The sequence below is a fragment of the Pan troglodytes genome, chromosome 9 (assembly GCF_028858775.2).
Source record: "Pan troglodytes isolate AG18354 chromosome 9, NHGRI_mPanTro3-v2.0_pri, whole genome shotgun sequence".
NCBI lineage: Eukaryota > Metazoa > Chordata > Mammalia > Primates > Hominidae > Pan > Pan troglodytes.
This window is the reverse complement of record NC_072407.2, coordinates 20,315,576-20,332,499: the sequence shown is the minus strand read 5'-3', so window position 1 is coordinate 20,332,499 and position 16,924 is coordinate 20,315,576. Positions and strand designations below refer to the sequence as shown.

The 16,924-nt window shown below is 32.5% G+C and overlaps 1 protein-coding gene across 50 annotated transcripts in view; it reads left to right on the top strand.

Moving 5' to 3' along the window:
• The window catches only part of SOX6 (SRY-box transcription factor 6), a 770,159-nt gene that overhangs the window by 495,465 nt on the left and 257,770 nt on the right, over positions 1-16,924 (top strand). For all 50 annotated transcript variants that reach the window (XM_063783828.1, XM_063783833.1, XM_063783834.1 and 47 more), the window contains one exon: positions 7,813-7,902. In XM_063783828.1, coding sequence (XP_063639898.1) covers positions 7,813-7,902 — 90 coding nt within the window. The remainder of the gene's footprint in view (positions 1-7,812; positions 7,903-16,924) is intronic.

The window sequence follows — 16,924 nt, the reverse complement described above, 5'->3', positions numbered from 1 at the left end:
AAGAAGTTTATTTCAAAGTACAGTCACATGTCGCTTGACAATGAGGATACATTCAGAGAAATGCATCCTTAGGCAATTTCATTGTCATGCAAACATCATAGAGGGTACTTACACAAACCTACATGGTATGGCCTAGTACACACCTAGGCTATATAGTATAACCTATTGATCTTAGGCTACAAACCTGTGCAGCATGTTACTGTACTAAACACTCTAGGCAGTTGTAATACAATGATAAATAATTGTGGATCTAAACATAGAAAAGTTACAGTAAATATATGACATTATACTCTTATGCAAGACTACCATTGTATGTGGAGTTTGTCTTTATGCAGCTCATGACTGTATACATAATAAATATTTCAATGTGGTAGTACAAGTTAACTCTTTGGTGGTTTCCAGATGGTTAAAATTTAGAATATAGCACATTCGTGTATGTATGACACTTTTGGTTATGGTTTTCATAATGTTTAGATTTTTTTAAGTTGCAACTTGCAGAAGCCCAACTCAAATTAATAGGAATGTATTGGCTTACATTACCAAAAGCCCAGAATAAAATTCTGTTTTATCTATTTTGGGATGTAAGTATGCTAACATGAGGTAAAGATTTTTTTCTGTATCCATTCTTATTGCTGCTCCTTCTGCTTTTCTTTGTATTTTTGGCTTCATTCACTCTTATTGCAGGCAGGCTCTATCTATGTGCCAGGTGGGATGGTCATGACTGTCCACATGCATATAGTTTCCAACCTGAGCATGAGAGAGCCTTTAGATAGTTCCAGCAAGTAATTCTGATTGGATTGAATTTCTCTTTGTGTGGCAAGGGGGAGCAGTAGAAGGCAAGCAACACAGAACTATGATTGACCACTCTCATCAAGACAACAGCAGTCAGAAATATTTTCCCAAAGAAACCAAAATAAAGAATATAGGACACACTGGACACAGAAATTATTATCTCCACAGAAATTAGAATACAGTTTTAAAAAAGTGAAGTATGTATTTTAAAAAGTAAAAATAAAACAAATAGTTGTAGAACCCAAAAAGCAGGAGCAGAAAATAGGGGATAGAGAAGATGTCACGATGAGTAATATTTTAGCAACATGGACAGCCATAGTTTCTAATGGAATGTTTTTATTCCATTAAAATTGTGGCACATCTGAAGGCCTCCTGGGCAATAAGATACAGTGAAAAACCAAGGCTTCAGCCTGCACATGTACTTCTGATAGATGAAAATAAAACTTACCTTGGAAGGAATTACCTTATGAGTTCAACAGTAATTTTAGGAAACTGTTACCTATTCATTAGTGGATGGTATTCAGAAAAGGAGAGCTTTTAATTCAAACAAAATAAAGCATTATGGAAAAAGAATTGTGGAGGAAAGGAAAACCAGCATAAGTGAGTGTGCATAGGAGAACTGGCAGTTGACCACTATTGGTTTTCATTGCAATATGCAGGATTTTTTGCACCCCTCTCCAAAGAATTAGAGTGTCTTACTTCATATCTGAAGCAAATAATTAGAAATTTTTTTATTTTTCACTTTTGGATACTACATTGTGGGGACAATCAAACCTATGTTCAAATAATGATTTAAATAGTCATGTCAGCAAAACAAGCACTGCACTGAAGTTAGGGCTCTGTCACCAACATTTTGACATTGGCAAGACAGGTGACTTCCTTATCTTGACTCTGTTTTCTCATTTCTGAAATGAGGGTATTGGTCTTTATGATCATTGAAGTCTTTTTTAGTTATAGCAGCAGGCCATAGGTTTCTGAATCATCTGCTGTATGTTTCCCTCTTTCTCTAGATTGGCATTGATAACAGTTGTGCTTTGAAGGAAATTTCAGAAGTTTCTTTTGAACAATTCCTGTTATTGTTATAGGTGTTAGGCAGCCTTGGAAAGCAGATAAAAGAGATAACTCTTACCTGCACCTATGGAACAATGTGACTTTCATTGATGTATGTTAAGTACTGGTTTTAAGGAATGCCTATGACAAAAATATCTAAGAATTTGGCAGATAAAAATTGTGTATAGAGAGAATATTGTACCGATTTTGATGATGTCTGTATGTGTATGTGCAGGTTTCAAATGTGGTATGGAGCTTTTTCTTCCTTATGAGCATTCCAAAATCTTGCATCTAACGGTTCTAATTACATTTCCAATAGCTTCCACTGCCACACTCACACACACACACACACACACACTATATTATCTAGTAAAGTGGTGTTGGAATTAACATTTTTCCTGGAAGGAATATATCTGATTTAATGACCAAATCGTTTTAAGGCAGCACAACAGAATTTCACAGGAACTAAATCTATTTTTTCACACCGATCATGCATGTTTTACTCAAGCATTGAGTCATTAGCATGTTTATAATGGTTCTAATTTAGCACAACATTTTCTGAATTTTATCCTTGAGTCATTTACAAATTGTTCATATTGAGTAAACAAAGGAAACAGATTGCATTTTATACTTAGTAATTTATCTGAAAGAAGAGGGGAGGGTTAATTGTTTTAAAGTTTTGGTCTGTTTGGGGAAGTGAGCCTGCTTTTTCATTGCTAGGCATAAATGCCATTTCTCATCTTTTTGGTAATGGGGGAGGGGTGTTATGGAGGAGTAAAATGAAAAATTAGGACCAGGACAAGATTGGCCACTCCCAGAGGGGAGTGTGGAGCAAAAGGGGAGCTGGCACGAGATTATCCAAAACAGTTGGTGCATTCCTTAATGATCAAGTGCTTGAGAAGTCCAGCTCCTCCTGGCAGAGCATCTGTGTTGATGTTTATATCATTGCCCTGCTGTATGGGAAAGGCATGCTTTCTCTTGCTGCTTGGCTAAAAATAGGACGGAATATAGTATTGTATGAGATATTTTAAGATAGCAAAAACATTTAAGAGGTTAAAGGTTTGACTTTTGGATCAAAAAAGATCAGTAATATAACTCATGGTGTTACTTGCAGACTGGATTTTATCTAGAGTTTGTTAGTGATTCGTACTCTTGGTTAGGGAAGTTATTCTAGGTTTATGTGGTGTAGTCTGAAAAACCCACTCCGCTGTCTTTCTGTCAGCTTCCCAGCGTGAAGAGCAGGCCTGAAAACAGCCTCTATTTATACTCCCTTGTTCTTATTTGGAAAATCAGTTGTTTCATTGGAGAGAGAGGGAGAGGGGGAGAGAGAGAGAAGAGCATGAGCAGTCGTCAGGGAGTGTGCTTTGTACGTTATAGTGACTTCAAAATAAAACTGGCACATTTTAGTGTCTAATTATTTTTAGTGAGCTTGGAGGGTTTTAATTAAAATTTAAGAGTGCTCTTCAAGCTCTCCAAGTTCCAATTTTATCCCACTGTATTGTGGAGCACTTGCCACTGTGGAAAAATGTACAGTAACTGGCATGTGCAACTCTGTATTTCCTAATGAAAAATGTGGGATGGATAATCAGTGGGGATATAAATATATTTTGCTGGATTTAATTGTAAACCAAGGTCATGGATACTTTTGATAAGTTATCATTGTTCTTGGGTAAATAGAAAAATTTATTACATTTGAAATTTATGATTCCTATGGTAAAAATAAAAGGAATTGCTTTACTATTTTCTCAAAGTGTTAATAAGCAACAGAAAATCTGCACATAGAGCCAGCAGTAATTGTTCTCCTCACTAAAATATTTTGAAGATATTTTTTATGTTGTTTCTAGTGTTTTAGCATTTCTAAGTTTAAATATCACGGGGTAAAGGGAAAATAAGTGTTTGCTTATAGGTAGATTGTTGTAAAGTGCAATAAAGATTTCTCACATTATCTCTTCCTCTTCCCCATGCTGTAAGTTTAATGACAATTTATTTATTTATTTTTGATCTATCTGAAATACCTTTATTTTGTACAGTGTGGGAGTTAATACTGCTGCAGATTTGTCTGACTAGAAGTAATTTAAAATTGTTCCCAAAATATCATCATACAGATTAGGAAATCAATATCTCACATACTCTTTCTTTTCATTTTTCTTACATCATAAAATTAATTACTAAGTTAATTAGCAAAAACATTACTCAGCTGTGATAAAGCATTCTTGACTTACCTGGCCTGAAACCTAAGTACTTAGGAAGCAGAAACATTGCTTTGTAATTTATTATGCATGATATTTTAAAAACAAAATAGTTCTGAATTCTATCTTCCTTTTCTCTCAAATTTCTTGAAAGAGAAAAGCTTTAATTTGAAAAGGGAAAGAAAAAACCAGAAACAATGCAACTGATAATTTATAATACATCAAAACGTTTACATCCTTGCTTAAATTATAGGTGAGAACTGAAGTCCAGCTCGCGATTTTTGATAGTACTCTTTTAATCATTATTATTTATAAAAATTAGAGAAGATAAAGTCCTGCATTTCATTGAATAAATATTGGTTAATGGAAACAGATTCTTTCAAAGTAAGAGGAATTAATTTTGGCATTTTCTATTTCAATACGACTTTAGCATAATGCTACTTTAGCATTATGACTTACATTCATTTTTTAAAAATACGTACATATTATGGTGACATTTTTCATGCTATAATGTTGTGATTCTTTATTCCCATTTCCAAAAAGCATATATTTTCTCTCCTGTTTTTCAGATGATGACAACTTAAAGACATTAAACTTGGAAAAGTCAAAGTCAGATAATAAATTTACTGCATATTGTTTAATTGTTTTGAGGATGGTGGCAGCATTGTAACTAATTAGTTAATTGTTTTCAAATTAATTTGTAAAATATATTTATGTTTATAAAATAATCCAAGAGTGTCTTGGGGCTGTTCAGTCCTTTTTTTCCATTTGGAATCTTACATGATTACTGTGTTAAAGCCAGTCAGTGTGATCTTATTCTTTCCATGTACATAATGCAAACAGGCCTTCTTTACTTATTTTTACCACTTTGATTTTTGCATTTATGCTTGATCAGAATAGGTCAAAGTCTGATCTGATCAATTGCCTCTGTAATACTAATGTCCCATTAATGTAGTTGAGGAATGTGGCACAAAGGGAATGGATCCTTACTTTTAATTTGTACCCATACCTGGATATTGTTTTGAGATAGAAATTTGAAAACATAAATTTTATTTGTAACTTTGTATCAATTACATATTTTCTCATTTCAAATCAGGAACCTTTTGGTGGTAGCAGTAGTGTCTTCTGCTTATAGAGTGCTTAGTAACAATTCACTTCTGAGAAAAAATCTCATCCTACTTACTTTATATTATTACATGGAGAATGCTTAGCACCAATTGTGGTATGCCTCTAGAGGTTTGGCAGTCAGATAATGGGGTAGAAAGCAGTCATTTGTCAAGAGACTTTCTTACAGGTTCGAGTCTTCCTGGAATCTCCTAGTCCTGAGATTAAACATTGATAAACTTGTATGTACTAACTTTCATTGTCCTATAGATAAAGGCAATCAGTGGTTGCTATTAAATATTTTCATGGCTGAAAATGTAGATGTGCAAAGGCTGCTTTGTTTTTTCCCTCAATTTCTTCTACTGAAATGGGACCTCATATAGCTAGATTAACTGAGCATTGCAGTAAGGATTAATTTTCTAATAGGAATGCAAAACGCTTTGAAGTTATTAGCCATTTTATTAATGAGTAGCTTTTGTATAAAGCTGTGTCCACATGGTTTGATTTATATTTGAAGTGTGTATTCCTGTTGTTCATATAGCTCTCTTTTTCTCCCATGAAGTTTTAGCATTCTTTTCTTGGAGCTCTAAAAGATTTCAGGTCTATTTATAGAAATGAGAGACATATTTTAGCCTGTTTTACATCCTAACATGCATTTAATCCTAGTATATGGACTTGCTCTGAATTTGTTATTATTACAAATAAATTGGGCTTTTATCTTTGACTACTATACTATATGCTCCCAACTCAAACTTTAGCTAAAAAACTTATGCTTTTGTAATTGTATCAGTAATTATTAGCTTAGTGCACTGATATAACATATGAAAGGCTAAAAAAACCAGAATTGGGTAGGATATTAAAATAAAAACTTTTTGTTGACTATTCTTATCCATACTCTAATGTTATATCAATCTCTTTCAGAAATTCAAACCTGATTTGAGAAAAAGCAATCTGTGACAGGCATGGATTTGAAGAATTGCTTCCTAACTCTTAACTTAGTATTATCATTTTTATGACTTTAGCATAAAAACAAAATAAGTATAGAGCAAAATATATATCTCATTTCTGAATTTGAATAAAAAATAGTAAGAGGCTATTTAAGCAATTAAATGCAACCCGAACATATGCATCTGCATGTAGGCTCCATTGGAACATCACTCAGAATCCAATTTTGAAGCACAGTAGTAGATCATTTGTTGAAGACTGAGAAAATAATAGGAAATAATGGAATAAAGAAAGAAGGAAGGTAGGAAGGAAGGAAAACGGGAGGGAAGAAGTAAGGGAATGGGCAAGGAGCTTTCATTTAATAAAATCAAGCTGACTTCTATTTAGAAAGAACTTCAGCTCTGTGATAGCCAGTTCGGATGGTTGTTCTTCATCAGCCGTTTTTACAACACGCTGATCTGGATTCTATCCCTTCCTTGATTGATTGATAGTGTCACAGACAAATGTTAATTGTTTTTTCACCAATACTTTCTAACCATGCAGTGGTCTTCTCATCTCTTAGCCAGGGCTCACGGTCTTTTTCTGAAGCTTATCTAGCTTCTAAAGCCCTTTAGATCCATCTTGACCTTACTGTCATTCTGAAAAATTCAAGGAGGATTTAGAAGCTGGAGAAAATAAAAAACGAAAGGGAAAATACTAAAGAGATAGGTGCTGATACGAGAGAGAAAAGGCATTTAGAATTGGAGTAACTGTTTTAAATATAATTTTAAAAGGAAGTTATCAGAATTTTGACACTTGGAATGTTAAAGTTTTATGGGAGTATGCTTTGCACTAAGGATTTAGTATTTAAATCTGCATTCCCTTTTGGAAACCTGACCTATTTGTTAAGATTTGAGGCTTAAAAGATACAAATAAATAGTTGTAAGCAGTAGCGCCAGTTGCAAATCCATTTGCATAGAGAGCAGAAATAACTCATTGAGAAAAATTTGGTAATTATCAGGACATTCTAAAGTTTGGATTTCTGTAGTCTTTATGAATCTTGATAAAAACAAGTGTAATTACTCCCTGTATTTTAGTATGCTATTTAGAAATACAGTGGGGCAAATAATAAATGGCATTTATATAGGTATTTATTTAATAAAAATATGTATCAGTTTTTACATAAGAGAAAAGGTTTAGCAGTTTTATTACTAGGGGTCAGAGAACATCTTAATTTCATTTTCTTCTTGTTTTGCTCTAATCGGATATTTTATAAAAGTTAGATTTCTTTTTTAAGAACTAAGTGGTTACAGATTGACTGGGCTCTTCTCTCCTGATTATCTGTTATTTTTTCTTGCACAGCACATACATTTTGCTTGGACTTAAAAAATATTGCCTGGATTAAAAGGAGTATCTAATGTTAAACTAATAGGAAAGAGCCCTCTTTTCTGTACTATCAGTCTAAGAAATGACAAATGCTGATTGAATATTAATAGAATTATAATACTAAAACAGATTGTTGAGCATTATCTTTTCTCTCTTAGATGATAGTTTAAATAATTATCTGGTAAAAATAAACTTTGTGGTGGTATTTTATAATACACATTATAGAATAATGTAATTTTCTATATCCTGGGGTTCAAGCTGCAGCAACAAAAACAGCTTTATGCATTCTTAAATGAGAATTTCCCCATAAAGTTTCTAAATTTGTAATAAATATATATTTTTAATACTTACTTTTGTATTTTAATAGATTCCTCCTGCATGGAAAAACTACTTTCAAAAGATTGGAAGGAAAAAATGGAAAGACTAAATACCAGTGAACTTCTTGGAGAAATTAAAGGTACAACATAAAATATATCGAACATGTCAATGCAGTGATGTTATTTTGTATAACAATGTATTTGCTGATCTTCTGTACTGTAACAGTAAATCTTACATCTAACATTTGATTGTACATGAGAGGGTGAATATTATAGGTTTCTGAGCTTTTATTCCTTGCAATGTTTACAAACTGAAAAATTTCCCCACTTTTTGTATTAGTCTATAAACATATAACTTATAGGATATGCTGCCTCATTAATTTACTTCACAAAAAAGTATAAAAACCTTATGTTAAAAGATGAGCAAATTAAGCTAAAGATAGTCTTAGTTTTCCCTCTTAAAATTATAATAATAGCTTAATTTCTGAATCCAAATTATTTTGAATTTCTTCTAATCAAAATGGGTTGCCTGTAGCAGCTTTAAAAATGTTTCTAGAATGTGCTGTACATAATGGTTTATTGGGGGATTCTGAAGCCTGTTTACCTTGGTTCAAAACCTGGCTCTGTCACTGGACAGAGTAACTTTGGACAAGCCACTGAAGTTTTCTTTTTTTCTTTTTCTTTCTTTTCTTTTCTTTTTGTTTTTTGAGATGCAGTCTCACTCTGTTGCCAGGCTGGAGTGCAGTGGCGTGATCTCAGCTCACTGCAACCTCTGCCTCCCAGGTTCAAGTGATTCTCCTGCTTCAGCCCCCTGAGTAGCTGGGACTATAGGCGTGCACCACCACGCCCAGTTAATTTTTGTATTTTTAGTAGAGAGGGGTTTCACCAGGCTGACCAGGATGTTCTTGATCTCTTGACCTCGTGATCTGCCTGTCTTGGCCTCCCAAATTGCTAGGATTACAGGTGTGAGTCACGGCACCGGGCCTGTTTTGTGTTTTATAATCCTCATCTCTAAAATGAGGATAATACAAGTATTTCCTTCATAGGCTCATTAAGAAGTTAATACATGTATAGTTCTTAGAACAGTACCTGGCACTTAAGAAAGTACTCATGAGTTTAAGTTTGGTGGTTATTATTAATATACACAGACGATCCTATGTTGATAAAGCTCAAATTTCATCAGGTTTAGCATTTTGTGGTCTCTGACTCAGATGAGAATAAACATCTTTACTTTTGAATATATGTGATTGATATTATTATTTTTAGACATGTTAAGAAGTGGACTATCCCAATCCATTCAGATAGTAAGTTACCTTATCAGTTGAGAGTTATACTTTTTGCCTACTAACCAAACTCTTGCTGATTCATTTATGGAGAAGAAGTGCTGTATTATTATTATTTTTGCATTATGAATGAAATTCATGATCACGCATTAACTCTGTCAATCCTTACGGACAGTCATCACTGTGATTTGCACTAACAATTTGGGTACTTAGTTACATTAGTTTTCTGAATTTATCCAACAACTTTAGGTGAATCTTCCTATTGGTCATGGATAATATCTGAGTTAAGATGAAAATTTGATAATAATTATCTAATGTGAATGTTATTTTGAATTTACTACAGAAAATTTCCTAGTTTTCAGGCATGTCATGTTCAATTCAAGTGAAGAGAAAAGGAAGTCATCTTTTTTTCCAGCAAATAATTAATAAATCATTGCATTAACTAATTATGTATCGAAACCAGTGGAAATTGGATATTATTTTGAGTTCCCCTACTTCTGTTTTGTACTCATAAAGGCCATTTGCTGTCTTGGAAAAAAAAAGAAACTCAACTTATTGATGGATACAAAGAAAGTCATTAGTGACATATTCTCTATCCAGCTGCAATAACATGGTGTTTGCTACTTTGCACGTCATTCTGTGTTTTCTTCCCTTTCCAAAGTCATTCCTTTTTATAACAGTGAGAACAGAAATGGTTTGTATAAAGGCAAGCTTTTTCCAGCATGAATGATGAGGGTCCTGCTTTCTCTTAGTTATGTGAAAACTAACATTTTATTATGTTATAATTCAACATGGAGTTTTTGTACTTCAGGGTATATTTTCTCCCCCACTTTCCATCTTTCTTTATATTTAATTCTAATTTTGAATTCAAAATTTAAAAAATGTGCTAGTCTTGGATACTTGGAATGTATAAATCACAAAAGTGAATCACATGAAAAATTAGCCTTTTCAAATTCTTTAACCTTTTTTTCTGGATTCTTTGTGATATGTGAACTTTCATTTGTGTGTTATTCTGAGTTTCTTATGGGCATAAAATATAAGATTCTTACTAAATTTATCTTTATTTATTCTCCATTATCATCTCTTCATACATCCTAATATCTTTTACAGAAAATGTACCAAGAATATATTAATTTAAAAATGAAAAAATCAGTTAAAATAGTATTGAAATAGTTTGAGTAAACTGCTACCAAAACTCAACATACATTTTTATTCTGGTGGAAACCAGGCCAGTTATTATCCACCTAAATTACTTCTCATTTTCCTGAAATTTTAAGGTGACCTAAATTATATCTTTGAGGAATACATACAATCATGGGTTATCAGTATTTAATATTATATCTCAAGCATTGTGTATTTTTGATAGCTCTTATATTTTTCTGATTATAAAATTCATATGTATTTATTTGTAAGAAACATACAAAAAAACAAAAAGGTAGTGAAATTATCTTTTAATTCTACTTGTATCTTATTGTATATTCTTTCCATTTTAAATTATGCATACTTATGTTAATTTTTCCCCACAAAATTAGAATCATCCCATTATAATTTTTTTGTAATCTATTTTCCCCACTTAATGATATATTATGAATTTTCCTGAGATTGAGTTGTCTTCTAAAATATTATTTTTGTTGGCAGAAAGTATTGCATAAAATGAGGTTTTCATAATGTAACTGGGCCTTTTCTTCAACATTTAAGTTGTTTTTATTGTTTGTTGGTTTAAAGAGCACCTATTTTGAAAACAGAAAACATTTTTATTAAGACTTACCAACTTATTAGTGGTTATTTAGGTTATATTCTTGAAAGTGAAATTCCTGGGCCAAAGAGTTTGTTCTTTTTAAAAAGACTTTTGATTCATATTGCCAGTTACCCTTCAGGAAGAGTGTAGTATTTTGTGCTCTCACCAGTAATATCTGCAGGTTTTTATTCTCTTGCCCTGAATAACAGGTATTATTAATTTAAAAATTTCTTGCCATTTTTATAGGGGAAAAACATATCATTGTTGATTTAATGAGTTTTTTTTTACTATTAGTGAGAATGAGGTGTTATATCTACATTTATTTGCAATTAAATATCTCTTCCTTTGTGAACTGCATATGTATGTTGGTTGCCCATTTTTTCTTTAAAAGACTTGTCCAGTTCTCAGTGTTTTCTAAGAACTCTTAATATATGTTTGAATAGTATTAAACTTTATTTGTGATATATGTTGCATTTTGTCATTTGCTTTATTTTCTGGTTTTGCTGTCAATCTTACCACCCCTTCTTTAATGCTTTTTTTCTATAGGGGGTTTGTTTAGAAAGGCTTCTTCATCCTGAAATTGAACAATATTCTGCTATATTTTCATCCAATTAGTTGGCTATATTTTTAAACACTTACCTATATAATACATCTTAAATATGTTTTGATGAATAATTTCAACTAGAAATATAACTTAATTTTATTCTCAAGCAGTTAACCAAATATCTATACTGTTTATTAAATAATCCATCTTACCTCCTCTGACTTGAAATGGCATCTTTTATTACACTCTGATTACATATTTGGGACCATTTATCAGATTTTGGTTCTATTCCATTGATTTTTCCATCTAAACTTTTATTAGTACTATGCTATATTAATCACTGTAACTTTAGTATCCTTCAAAAGTAAGTATTGCAAGACTACACTCATAATTTTTCTTTAAGGCGCTTCCATACTTCTTTAAAGTTTATCTTTAATTTATTTTATCAAGTTGTTAATTAAAATTCCAAAGTGATTTTTTAAAAGATTATATTACATTTATATGAAAGGGTAGGATGAACTGACATCTTTATACTATTGAATTGCTCCATTCAAAGTCATTTATTCAGTTATTTTATGTCTCTCAATAATATTTTGTCTTTAAAATACAGATTCTGCACATTTGCACATTTCCTTTGATGTTTTCTTAGTATTTAATATTTTTGCTTACTCTTGTGAATGAGATATTTTTCATTCTATTTTCCTTTTGTTATATTTAGGGATGCTATTGAATTTTGCTGGTTAATTTTGTAACTTGCCTCTATTGAACTTTTAGGTGTAGTCATATTTCAATAGATATGTTTTCTCTTCCTTTTTGGTAGTTATATGTCTCTTTGCTACCCACTCCCACCCACCCTTCATACGTTCATTGCCTTGAATGCCAAGAATAATATTAAGTAATAGAGAATTAATAGCAGATATTTCAGTGTAATTTTTAATTTATGGAATTGTTTTTAATATTTCATATTAAGTATTCTATTGACTTGATTAAAATATCCTTTTTCATTTAAAGATATTGTTCTAGTCTACTAGGAGTTTGGTCTATTAAAATAACTTGCATTTTATTTCATGGAATATCTTATTAGGTTTTGTTTTTCAAATTTGTCATTGAAATAAAGCCTGATTAGTCCTGGTATAGTCTTGTTTAAATGTACTGCATCATTTTATTTGCTCATATTATAGTTGTTATAGTTATTTTTACAACTGTAATTATAAATTGATTAGAGTTTTCCATGTTTATATTACTTTTGTTAATTTTTTAGTAGCAGTGTTCATAGTTGAATTGAAAAACTTTTCCTCTTTTTCTTGGTTATGTAAAATGTTGAATAAATAACATGAACTACTTATTCCTTGAAATTCTGAAAAATATTCTCATAAAACATCTAGGCCTAGAATTTTCTTTGGAGATTTCTTTTTAACATTTTCTACTTTTCTTTTAAGTCAGTTTTGCCATAAAATAGTTTTCCTAAATAATTTTTAAAGAGAAGAAAACTCTTAGAGAATTGTATATCTCATGAGATTTTCAAATCTCATTGACTTCATATACATATTTTATTTTTAGTTCTTCCATTTATTTGCTGTTATAGATCCCATATTTAATTTTGCATATTTGTTTTCTCTTTTTTGTTCTTCAATTTTACTTGCTAGTGGTTTTTCTATTTATTGCTCCACCTCCCCCAATAATCCAGTTTTTGGATTTGTCAATTCTGATGCTTTTCAATATGCCTATTAATTCATTTTGCTTTTACCCTTATTATCTCTCCTTTCCTGTTATTCTTATGCTTTTTCTTTTGTTTGTTTTTTGGTATCTTTTAACTTGAATACTTCACTTAACAAATTTTTATTTAATGATAATGGTACTTTTGGCTATGAATATATTTCTAGAAATAACTTTATTCATCCCATAAGTTTGTGCTTTTAGAACTCTGTCATTATTTTCTAAATATTCAACATTTATATTATTTTCTAGCTGATCTGTGTTTATATATCATTCTTAACTGCACATATTCTCTTAGAGTCCTAGAGTGTAATGAAGCTGGGAAAGGGAGAGAACTCAGCCTTTATCACTGCCATTGGAAAATTCTATGTGATGGGTAGGTGCTAGAAGGAGAGTCAAGTGTGGGCAGTAGAATGGATAAGGGCAATGATTCTTCAACTCAGGGAGCTTAATATTTTTACATATTTAAGAAATAATAGATTATTATTTTCCCTTTTAGATTTTACTTAAAAAACCAGTGGTTTCTCGTAAAGTTTTATATCTGATTAACGTAAAGCAATGTTTCTAAAACTCCTTGATAGGAGTTGGAAGACTGCTAAAATCTGAGAAACACTGAATCATAGAAATTTGTATGAGTATGTACCTGAGTCATGCCTAATATTCTTTTTTTATTGTCTATATGTAAGGTGGACAGCATGAAGTTTTGATATACATACATACAGTGAAATGATTACTAGTCAAGAAAATTAACATATGTATCACTTCACATAGTTACCTTGTTCTGTGTGTGTGGTAAAAGCACCTAAAATATACTCTCCTAGCGAATTTACAGCATGCAGCACAATATTATCAACTTTAGTTTTTATGTTGTAGAGTAGAGCTATAGACTTATTCATCCTACATCCTACATACCTGCAACTTTGTACCCTTTGACCTACATCTCCCTATTCCTCTCTCTCTCCTACCCCTGTTAACCACCATTCATAATATTCTTAAATAGAAAATCTCTCCTTAACTCCCTACCATTTTTTCATATGTAGCCTCCTTTCTAGCAGTACTGAGGATAGAATGCTATAATTGGCATAAATTTAATAGTAGTCATCTCAAATCAGGATTCAAACCAAGTTAATATTATTACAATTATTACAAAATACCTTTATTATTAAAACTTTAAATGAAATACAGAATAAAATGTTTACACTTTTACTTTGGCCTGGGTGCATCTGAAGTGTTGTGTCCCAGTCGGGGTCTCATTTTTTTTTTTTTCTTTTGAGATGGGGTCTTGTTCTGTCGCCTAGGCAGGAGTGCATTGGTGCAGTCTCAGCTCACTGCAACCTCTGCCTCCTGGGTTCAAGCGATTCTCCTGCCTTAGCCTCCTGAGTAGCTGGGATTACAGGCATGTGCCACCATGCCTGGCTAGTTTTTGTATTTTTAGTAGAGACAGGGTTTCACCATGTTGGTGAGACTGGACTTGAACTCATGACCTGAGCTGATCCGCCTGCCTCGCCCTCCCAAAGTGCTGGAATTACAGGCATGAGCCACTGCACCTGGCCTGGGTCTCATATTTTTAAGAGATCTATTGTTACATTAGTATTTATCAGAATGACTAGAATACTAAAGAGTTCTGAACATTTAGTGTGAATAGTAATTAAAGACCTAGGGAAGTTTGGCCTAATACATATTATTTGACTTGAAGTTTTATTGGATAGAAGAGGATAATATGTGTTTTCTGCTGTTTTAGGGGGTTAAGGTAATAGGGAACTTGTTCTTAATAAAAATGGAAATTAAGAACTTATAGCTGTGACATTGATAAGATTGGACTGCATTAGTAGAGAGTGCCTCAAGTATAAGTAGATGTTCAATAAATATTTGTTGAATGAGTTGGGCCTGGTGAGGCGCACCTTTAGTCCCAGTTACTCAGAAGGTCAAGGCAGGAAGATCGCTTGACCCCAGGAGGTTGAGACTGTGATTGCACCACTGCATTCCAGTCTGGGTAACAGAGTGAGACCCTGTCTTGAAAAAAAAAAAACATTAAAAATTCAGAAATAATAAATATTTGTTGAATGAATGAATCAATGAATTAAAGGATGAATTAATAAAATAAATGAAAATTGGGTTCTGGAAAATTTTAAGCAGAGATGTTGTACAGGGTATCCCCATGCTGGTGGAATGTTATCTTCATGATCTCCTAAGGTTCCTTTCAAATTAATACTACAGTTATTATACTTTCTTAATTAGAAGACTGACTTTCAAAATATGTTCTGTTTCCTGTCAATAAATAATTTGGTAAGTAACTTTTGTAAGACGTCTTATTGTTTACAAAGTAAACATCTAACATTATTTTATTTGAGACATATAACAATCCAGTGTGGAAAATATTATTATACTGATTTTACATATGAGTAAAATGAGACTGAGGGAATTAGGTATCTTGTTCAGGGTCGCTCAGAAAGTTGTGAAGGTAGGGTTTGAATCTTGGTCTCTGAATACTCTGCTTAATACAATACAAAGTAGTTATTCTTTAAAGACTTTGAATTCTGCAGTGGGAGCAAGAAAAAGATAGATTATGGGCTGTTCCTCCCTCCCGCAACCCACAAACAACTAAAATAACTCCACTTTTGCCCTTTTCTATGTAAATTAGGCAGTATGGCAAACCAGGAGTGATATAGATAATACAGTTCTCCATGTAGTAGTATTTATCTTGATCTTTACCTGAATGAGAGACAGGGGTGAAGAAATATGGTGGAAGGATATAGGGTAAGGCAGAACTACTGGTAGGGCCCATAACCCATCTGTATCTATGTTTGAGTTGTACTAAAGGAATGAAGATGCCATAGTTATTTATGAGATATTTCTAAACGCAATGGTGACATACTACATGATGTCTAGAGCATGAGGATTCATTCTCTGTCTCCCTGAGTGGGTCTAACCTTCATGGCTGAGATCATCTTAGTCAGCCTGCCTGTTTTGCACACATGCTCCTCTGTGCTGTGTCTGGCATCTCCTCCTTAGTGTGAAGGTGCCTCCCTGGGCAATGTGCCAGGGACACAGTAATGTTGGTTGTTTGAGTTAGCACAGACTGTTTGTGCTTGTGTTTGACAAACACACAGAAGATAAGAGAGAGAGAGAAAAAAAACAAAAACAGAAACAAAAAAAACACAATTATGTAATAGCAACCAAATAAGGAAAATAGTGTTTTCTTTCCTTGGTCATTTATGATTAATTATTTCAATATTTACATTTAGGGATCAAGGTAGATGTTCTTGTAGGTATACTCTTCTTTAGCTTAGAAAAATAACAGTCTCTTCTGACAGAAAAAAAAATTTACTAAACAGATACTTTTTGATGGAAAATTCTACAAATGATTCCCAATGTTTTTCAAAGGCATTGTTGAAAACTGTTACTTATTACAGTTACTCAACTAATATGTCTGAAAAGTTTGGTTATAGAACCTAAATACTATCATTATAGTTCACTGTTAAAGACTGGAAGCATTACTCCCGGTTACTTTATTAGGGTTGTTACTAAAAGAAGTAAAATTAGGAACTGCATACATCAAATAGTACAAGCATATTATGGTTGGGCTTGGTGCAAATACTGAATTAAAATGCAAATTTATTACAACACTGCTACTAAGTGCCACTGAGGGCCTGGTTTCATTTTTAGTTTTGATTGCAAGCATAAATCTTTGGAGGAGTGCACAGAAACACAAAAGTCATGGTTTTTTTCACTGCATGATAGATCTTTGAAGATCAAATAGTGTAGGTTATTCTTGAAGTAACTTAAGCAGTGCTGTTATCACCAAAGGGTCAGGATGGATCTAACAGCATTCCCATAGAATTAGTGTTCTGCAACACAGGTTACTATCTTAAAATCCAGTT